The 10,086-nt window shown below is 37.2% G+C and overlaps 1 protein-coding gene across 1 annotated transcript in view; it reads right to left on the bottom strand.

Annotated features, from left to right (window-relative positions):
- Window positions 1-1,924: 1,924 nt before the first annotated feature.
- Window positions 1,925-10,086, bottom strand: part of LOC126272840 (4-aminobutyrate aminotransferase, mitochondrial) — a 93,454-nt gene continuing 85,292 nt past the window's right edge. Inside the window, exon 10 of the mRNA XM_049976047.1 lies at window positions 1,925-4,078. Coding sequence (XP_049832004.1) covers window positions 3,957-4,078 — 122 coding nt within the window. The 3' untranslated portion in view covers window positions 1,925-3,956. The remainder of the gene's footprint in view (window positions 4,079-10,086) is intronic.

Here is a 10,086-nt window from a genome sequence, read left to right as displayed (position 1 = left end):
TAGTGTACTAAAGCAGGATATTTTCTTTGTTTTCCTTCCATGTGTAATGATGGAGGGTAACCCCCACCAAGGGCACTAATGAGATCACATAACATAGCCCAACAATTTGGACCTGTGAGAGATGTGGATCAGTTTGCACCTAAGTGTTACAGTTAAAAGTGTATCTGTCATAAATAATTAGTAAAGTGTCTGGAAGATAGAAAATTCCTTCAGTTTCCTGTTGTGTCTGTGTACAACAAAGAGTAAAACATGTTGTCTTTCCAATTTTGTTCTCTCTTGCTACATAATTTCTGATTTTCAGGGACAACAAATTAAAATTAACTGAATTTAAAAAAGAAATTTTGATAACGAGATATGTTTTCTTATATGGTGTATGATTTTGTATGCAAATATGTTTTGAGCAGTTTGTATTTTTTTTGTATTGTAGGTTTAGGGCCAGTTTCAGTAACCTAAAATAATATTGAATCTCAGTGTATGATATGTTTTGCAAACAATTTATAGCTAATCGTCCAGACAATGGACTACATACTCAGCTATTTGGCAATATCTATTTACATAACACAGTGTGAGGGTGATGTGACAAAGCAGCTAAATTGTTTATATATGTTACATTTACTCCCCCCCCCCCCCCCCCAATTCTTTTGGGTTTTTAAGTTTTACAGATTTTGTCATATCTTCAATATTGTCATTTATAATGCATGTGCACAGTAACTTAAAATTTCAATAATTTCACATTTTGTTATCATTATTCATATGTAAACATATACCCAGTAACTCTCTTCCTGATAATGTAGATAAAAAGCTATAGAAATAAGTAAAGTATTCATACATTCAGTAAATAAAATGTGTTTGTGACAATTACACTCAATTTCAAGATAATTAATAATTGTAGGTAAAACATTGTTACTGAAATAGAATAACCAGCAAAAGTCAACAAAAAATTATTACTGTATCTCGAAGTTCATTTTGAAGAGATCCATTATTTAGTTACTCAAAAATGTAATTTTGTAAATTATGATTTGTGAAAAATATGCATGCAAGAACTGACACATTCAATTTCTGCTATTGTAAACTTACAAAAGAGGCACTGTTGGTAGCCGTTTTAGTTATCTGTGTGGTGAGTTACGGAAAAGGCAACATCTGTGTCCAAAAATATGTACACAATTTAGAGCAAAAGTCAGCACATGCACTGCATGCTACATAAATTTTGCATCCGAGAGTTTGTTCCATTATTCAGTGACTGGTTTTAATGATTGATGGTGAATCTCTGATTATTTTCCTTGACAGTGTTTTAAACTTCAACAATGGCTAGTGAAAACTGTACAATAAGATCAAACTATGAACTGTGTTATTTCCAAATAATAATTACTGTGCACATCATGTTTGTACCAATATGACGTTAACATTTGAAGGATAGTCCTTTAAGAGTTTTATTTAGTGACTGTTAATTATGTCTGTTTACCACATATGAAGGTCTGTAAATAATTACATCAGTGTTAGGTCACTGCACTCAAACAATATTTCAGGACATCTACGAAGTGCAGTAAGTGGCTTCTCATTTATCTGTACTGTAATTAAAATAGATTACACTCCAATCGGCCACAAACAGTTGTTCATTCAGCATCCACGAGAAATTAATGTGTCTGAACTTCAATTTTTGGAGTGAGCTACATTATTGACAGTAAATTATACCTACCACCAATTTTCAGCCAATTTTGATGGAGGCACTGCTACTGAGGATAACTGTGCAGGTAAAAGTAGGTAGGCTACCAGTTTCACCCAAGTATATGAACTTTTAAATTGAAGTTTTTAGTACCAGTACCATAATTCTATGAAAAGTGTATGAGATTGTACTTTGGCTACAGCTTGTATTTGTAACAAACATTTTTATATCATTAGGAAATTCAAAATTACTGTTAAATAATTTACCAGCAAAATGTGACCTTTATTTTTCAATTTTTTTTGTTAAATATACAATGATGTTACTGTATCATATAAATATATGGCTGTGTTTGGAAGACTTGATGAACACAAGCGTTTCATATTCAGTCTACTAAATTACTGACAATGAGGGCTGATTAAGCTAACAATATCTTACTTTCTTTAAAAGAAAAATTATAAAAAGCACAGTCAAAATAAATTCAGTCCTATACAGTGAAACTACCTTAAACAAATTAACTCAGCATCATTCAGTATATGACCAATCAATAGAACATGAAATCTAAGTTTCAATTAAGATACTGACTTCATTAACTGTTTGATGCAGTCTGCATATTATGTGTCAATTCTAACAATTATTTTGATAAATACAATACCATAACAGAGAGTAATAAAATCTAGCTATCAGAAGTAATTACAATACTCGGGAGTAAATAAACTTTCTATATAATACAAGGCATTTATGTATGCTAATTCTCTCTCTCTCTCTCTCTCTCTCTCTCTCTCTCTCTCTCTCTCTCTCTCTCTCTCTCTCTCTCTCTGACAAACAAAACATGACACATGAATTAGTATTGCTGAAACATCAGTATTTTGGAAGACTACCACACTTAATATCTATTGGTGACATATATGTATAGTCAAAACAGCTTATTTTCTTCATTTACACATGGGAAAGCAAATAATGTGCCAATTGACTGCTCCATGGTAACTAAAAAAAAGTTACATTCATTTTGTACTTTTCTCATTCAGCCTTTTCTACTCCTTTCATTATTTTAACTGTTTATATCTCCGTAACATCAACGTTTGGAGCACCACTGTGAAGTTGGAACAGCTTAATGACACATTCTTGAAACACAGAAGGAAAAGTTATGATAATGATTTTTTCCAGCAGTCTATATCAGATATCATAAGCTGCCAATAAATAATAGAACTACTGTCTCTAGGATGTTTTACTAGAATGTTTAGGACTAGTAATCAGTTTCATAAACAGGTTACAGAGAAGCAAAAAGTGATGAACTTTATTTCAGAATGTGAACTGTGGCAAGGAGATAAAAGAAAATTTTATCTCAGGATTTTGTGAGGCTCTTATATATATTTTTTCGTTTGTACTTTTACTTCTTCAATTTTGTTACACAGTTCAGCATTCGGCATTGAACAGACCATGTGTAATGACAATAGGTAGGTAAAAAATATAAAATTGGACCAATGGAAGAACACTAATTCATGGGAAATATATGTACAACATACATGAACTAAAGCACAAGATAAGATGCTAAACAAAAAAATGCATTCATCATAAGAATTTTGTGCAACACACAAAATATGAAAAGTACAATGGAAAAAATAAAACAAAATCAGCAAATGCAAATTACAGTCTTTAAATTGCAGAATCTTATTTATGATATAAGTGAATTGTCAGTTTTTAAAAGTATTATCAAATGTTACACTATCTTACACCATCTCTGTGGAAACAATCTTCAGGAATATTGGCAACATTTACAGTTTTTTTTTTTTTTTAGATGGCTTTCGCTTTTAGTTGCACTGGTTAATCTCTTTGGTGTCTTCAACAACAGACTCTTTGTAAGACTGAACACAACAATCTTGCAGGAGTTAAAATCTCACAATCATAAAAAATCAATACAAAAATTTTACAACACAAAGACATTATTATGCCAACAAAGCAGCAAATGTAAAACAGTTAAAAAAATTAATAATAAAAATAGTTAAATGTTTGTCGTGACAGTAAATAAAGCTCTATTAATGTAGTACACATCAACTTCAGTGAATAATTAAAAATTTTCCGAATAATATTAGGTAAGTATTAAAAAGTCATTTGCAGACATGTTTTTTCTTCTGTTTTCCAAGAAGATAATGTATTACAATTGTTTGCTTCTCTGAGCTGTGTATACAGCTTATTGTTTATGTAAAGAAATTTAAAAATCCAATAAATTTCTGTAGAGAAGTCACACTATTAGGTTTTTAAAATTAGGCCCCAGAACTGATCTCCACAACTGGGTTTATTTAGTTTCACGTAGAACTTGTCGGAATTGGTCCAGAAAAATTTCAGCATGTTGGGTCTGGAATATCAGAGCTGGTCGTATACGAATGCTGTACTCTCCGCATCCACCAGATTGTATTCCTGTTAAAAAGAAATCATACATTTGAAGAAAATAGCAGCTTGTGCTATCAACAAGCAAGAAGTTCTGATTCTAAATTAAAAGAAAAGTTTCAATCAAGACCCCTAACAGATTATCCTGGTGTTGAAACCAAAGACAACAGATAGACCCAAATTATTAAATTCCATATTTAGTAACACATTTGTGCAAACAAATACTACTGCCATACCAATGTTTGAATGCTACATATAATGATGAATGATAGATATTGAAATAATCACTTCTGGCATTGGAAAATGATTAAGAGAATGTTGATGAATGTGGGCCACACAACAGGATGACCACCATCACCCTTACTGTCAGTATGTCATACTTGTGGGTGGGGGGATGAAGGCTTTCCCCACAGGCAGAGTTGTGTATAAGGTATGTGTGGTGTGTGTACTGTAAGACCTTCGGTACACACACCATCAGATTATTTGACTTGATGCTGTAACGAGTGTCAGCAATATGTCTCGTGGTCTTATTGTGGCGTGTTTATCTTCTGTCGTTAGGTCAGACGATAGAAATGCCACTTGCACGCTTAGAGTAGCAGATTGATGGTGACCAACTTTAAACAGAACTTGATTAATTTTCACACACATTTATTAAAATTATAAAAAGCATAGACATTACGTAACTTGATTCTAGATGCTGTTTATAATTGACAATCTGAAGTTCCTTTGGTCTTGGTACATTAATCTTATTCTCACATATCTCTGATACTTGACAAAGTGTCTATACATTTATCTTCATGGCTATGTACAGGAATATGATAATATTACGCGCAGACTGAAACTTGACTATAGACTGGTACAGACAAATGCAGACTGGTACAGACAAATGCAGACTGGTACAGACAAATGCAGACTGGTACAGACAAATGCAGACTGGCTAACTGGAGGTCTGTACACACGTTATAATACCTCGCGCGTTCACGTATCACTGCGCGAGTGTGATCTGCGAGGAGAAAAGGTTCTACGTTAGCAGCAATCTCATTGGCTGCATTGCATATTATTACGCGGATCGGTGGAAGCAGAATTTGGACCATCTCTAAGGCAGTGCCATCTCGTAGTGCGGAGATGGACGAGCGCTGTGCCTGCACTGTTGTGCTTAGTGGGGCGCATTCTAGTGGGAAAGTTGTGTACGCGCTGACTACATGGAACTATGTACACAACAGTATGATTATTATTATTATTATTATTGTTATTATTATGGGTTTAAAGCGATTGAACATATTTGCTATCAGTCCCTCGCTGCACTTGTATGAGAAAAGCAGAATTTACAGCTCCAGGAATTGTGGCCTTGGTGTTGTGATAGAAAATTTGCATGGCAGTAGCTCAACTCACATGGCTAAAAGTAAGTTAAAACTCTGACAGCTAAAACTGTAGGTGCTCCTGAAGGTTACAGTAAGTAGGGTTGTCATAGTCAGTAGAGTTCAAATGGGGTAGGAAATGATTACTGTACTGACTAGAGAACTAATTAGCTTAAACGGACAAAATATGACCATGAATTTTTTAAAACACATGACAGTGCAGACACAGAAAGTAGCTCGAGGCTACTCGGACCATGCACCTCAGTGATATGTGCTACAACCCTGCCCCCCCCCCCCCCCCAAATGCCCCAGCCCCCCAAATGCCCCAGCCTAACATTGATTGACATGCATTAAATTTCGTAATAAAACCCACTTTTTATCAGGAAATGATGTAGGACTTCATTAGCTAATTTTTACTAATAATATTAGGTAAGTGTGAAAATCATTTGCAGACATGTTTCTTCTTCTGTTTCCCAGGAAGATAATGTACCTGCTTCTCCTTGCTTTGTGTACAACTTATTTTTTACTTAAAGAAATTTAAAAATCCAATAAATTTTGCAGAGAATTCACACTGTTAGAAATTTTAAATTAGGCTCCAAAATTGATTTCTGAAATTTGATTTATTTAGTTTCATGTAGAACTTGATGTAATATAACCAGGAAAATTTCAGCATGGTGGATCTGGAACATCGTAGTACCTGAGGTAGGGAGGTAGACAGGATGACTGCTCATCTCACATCAGCCAATAGGATACACAGTGAGAATATGGACTATCATGAGATGACTAGCACAGCTTCACTGATGGAAGTCCTCTTGGTGAAGAGGAACTTGTGGGAATATCTGGTGTGGCAAATACGCAATTGGCACCGTACAATGGCATCTTTTTTGGATGTCTGGAGGGAAGTGTGCCACACCTTGGTGTTCCCCTTGATTAAACTTTGCTTGTTGAGGGTTATGGTAGCCTGCCACTCCATATCCCATGTTTTCAAACATGGGTGTCATGTTTACAGTCTTATGTCTGTGCCAGTTACTATGAGTTCAAGTTTGTATCCTGCACATCTTCTTTAGCTAATTTGTCAGCAAGTACATTTCTGCTCCAGATGAACATTACTGCCATTCCAGCACTGAGGAGATCAACTAACAAGTCTGGGCTGTTAGTAATCAAAACATTTTTGTGGAAGGACTGAGATATGCATTTTAAACAGCTCATGGAATCACTACAAAAAAGGAGTCCTTTAAGGTAAGTTTTAATTTAACGCAGAGCCCGCGATATGGTGAACGATTTGCAGTATATGCACTGCATGCACTTGGCACAGAATACTTATTGTGTCTCCTTGCATGTTGCATGTGTCATCCAAGTAGTTGCACATCAAATTTGAGAAATAGTCGAAAAACAAACAGAACAGGCATCCGAGAATGGTGGGATTGGCATTTTCTTTATGGACAAGGAAGAGGTCCATCTGAATCATAAGCCCTGTTGCACTCCATGTGGGTGCCGAGAGGAAACACTGTACCCAGACAAGAGGGAACAGTCTGAGGTCCTTGCATAAAGCTTCCAGTAATATCTCAGGTGGTCTATCCACTTTTGGGTGATTCACAAACTGACTGAATTGTTGGTTGTGGGACACCTGAGTGATACGGATGGGTAGGCATCTGACAGATTGTGACCGCATCATTCACCAAGAGTTGCTCAGCCTCAGTGGTGGGATACCAGAAGGATGTATACAGGGCTCTTAAGGAAAGCTCTATTTGCCAACCACATACCACTGTGGTGAACAGGGTATAACAAGATCAATACTGATGGTGCAGCCAATCTGTAAGCAACACATCCATAGTCCAGGAAGGAACAAATTAAAGCTTTGTAGAATTTCAGAGGTGTGCAATCTGTGCCACAGGAGATTTTGCTGATAAATCTGGGGGCATTATGTTTTCTTATGCAATTTGCTTTCAGCTAGCATACATAGGGTGACCACATTAAATTATTGTCCAAAAAAAGGCCTAAAAATCTGAAAGTTACAACGACTTTAAGTAACTGTTTCCTGAGGTGAAGTATCTACATAAGTGCATGACCCAAGTTTTGTGGTAGAAGATTGATATCAATGGTTCAGAGCCCAGTTATGTACTTTCTGTATGGCACTCTGAAGTTAACACACTGTGGTGCACAATGATGAAGAGTGATACACAGGTGAAGGTCATCATACACATACAGTAATGGTATTCATAGAGGGGTGGGCTGGGGGGAGAAATCAACCAAAGCAGTAGAATTCAGTTTAAATTCTGATTTTTCTTTCTCGTCCCTGTATAGTTTCAGTTTCTGTGAGAATTTTCCTTTTTTTGTCTTCTGAGATAGAAAAGGCCTGTACTTTTCTATGACTCTCAGACTATGGCTATCAGCTAGTCGTTGGTGGCAGACTGCTACTCTGTTTTGTCCTAAAAGGGAGGGCACCTTTGCAGGTGTCCTCTGATGAAGCTGGGAGGAAGAGGATGAGGCATCTTCAGCTGTGCCAAGGAGATGGTCATGAATACTGCCACGTGTCTAGGGACTGAGGGAGCTGATGTCCCCTTCCCAGCACTGACATGTGGCGAAGGTCAGGAGTTACTATTTGAGACCTCATCATCGTGCTACACATGGATTTTGGCACAATGTTTGTAAAGTATGACATATTGACTAGGCGGAGTCATTCAAACTTTTTTTAGCGTCTTGATTTGACAGACAGTCAAGTATTTTACATTCCTTGAGTTTCTTCTCCTTCTTGAAAACTGAACATGTTGGCAAACAAGGGGCATGGTTATCTGAGCAGTTTACACAAGTAGGGGTTCAAATGGCACACAGGAGGAGAAAAATGTTGCTCAACATCACATTATAAACCATGACCTTAGCTTTCTCAGTTAAAACATTTACATCAAAGGTTAGAATGAAATCTCCAGTGACCAATCTATTATCCTTAGGTACTCACTGGATGTGATGAACTAAACAGACTCAATGACACTAAGTTAAGATGCATTTCTTCACATGTTTGCAGTGTTAGGTTCCGATGAAATATTACACTTTGAATCCTGCTGAGTTCTTTGAGGAGAGAGAGTAACTGATATATTTGTGAGCTTATCAAAGACCTGAAATGCCTGTGGTTGCTTAGCAAAGTTTTGATCAACAGAGATCTATTTCTCATATTCTCTAGTGCAGCAACTTATTCTCAATTTTTCAATGGAAAACAGTGGATTTGTCATTGCAAAAGTTTCTCCATCTGTTCTGCAGCATACCAAGAGCTGGGCGAAATCTCTACCTCCATTTCTCCTTGCCCGACCCTCATACTATAGCATACCCAAAGACAAATGCCATGGGATTGTAACCCTTGGCATTAATAACTTACTTTCTATCTGCTGAGAAGTCAGTGTTGACACAGCCACTAGTATGGGTTAGTTTGATCCTCTTCAATGCTGATCTTCCATCTTGTTGTTATTCACTGTGATCAGAGGCTCTCCTATCGGCATCATCATAGCATGGCAAAGGCTACCTCACTTAGTAGCCACTGCCTGAAGTCTCAGTGCCTCAGACTGGACAGACACCTATTCCTCGGCATAGATAGGGAGGTTACAGTTCTGGCATCGGCAGTGCGATCCTTGCATTTCGAGGCGAGTAAAAACTCAGAGGGTACGTGATGAACCAACTCCCCCCCCCTCTCTGTCTCCAAAGACAGATTGACTAATTGACTACCACAGTGATTTAAGTAATTAAGCCAACAAGGTACACTTGTTCACCCACTGCTTGAATACTGCTCAGCAGTGTGGGATCCATAACAGATAGGGTTGATAGAAGAGATAGAGAAGATCCAACAGCGAGCATCGCGCTTCGTTACAGGACAATTTAGTAATCGCAAAAGCGTTACGGAGATGATAGATAAACTCCAGTGGAAGACTCTGCAGGAGAGATGCTCAGTAGCTCGGTACGGGCTTTTGTTGAAGTTTCGAGAACATACCTTCACCGAGGAGTCAAGCAGTATATTGCTCCCTCCTACGTATATATCGCGAAGAGACCTTGAGGATAAAATCAGAGAGATTAGAGCCTACACAGAGGAATACCAACAATCCTTATTTCCACGAACAATACGAGACTGGAATAGAAGGGAGAGCCGATAGAGGTATTCAAGGTACCTCCGCCACACACCGTCAGGTGGCTTGTGGAGTATGGATGTAGATGTAGAAGGTTTATGGAGAGGTTGTGAAATGAGATAAAATTGATGAAGTGGCTTCATAAAATCAAAATCCTTAATGTAAAAGTTGGTTCAAGTCTCCTTTTAATTACCTCTTGTGACAAGTAAGGAACAACCACAAATCTGTTCTAGCCCCCCAATACCATTTGGAGTGCTTATAATGCATGGAAGTCCTCCTAACAATTAAATAACAAAAATGTCATCATGATACACTAAACTAAGACACTGAAAAATCATATAATAAAAATGGTAAACTGACTGCACAAGCTATCCATTCAGAGCATGCTGATTTTCCCTCCCCAGCACTTAAGGGGTCAGACCTGACAGTTCACAAAATTTGAAAACCCATGACACACTGGTGTCAGCAACGGTAAGGAAGGTGGGCAGATCTTCAGCTAAACTGAGGGTTGTCTTTATGTCAGCATATATAATACATGTAGCCACAACATGCTGGTATGAACGAGGCACAC

Source organism: Schistocerca gregaria, chromosome 1, assembly GCF_023897955.1.
Source record: "Schistocerca gregaria isolate iqSchGreg1 chromosome 1, iqSchGreg1.2, whole genome shotgun sequence".
Taxonomy (NCBI): domain Eukaryota; kingdom Metazoa; phylum Arthropoda; class Insecta; order Orthoptera; family Acrididae; genus Schistocerca; species Schistocerca gregaria.
Note: the sequence above shows the minus strand (reverse complement) of the source record. Positions and strands in the feature narration are given on the sequence as shown.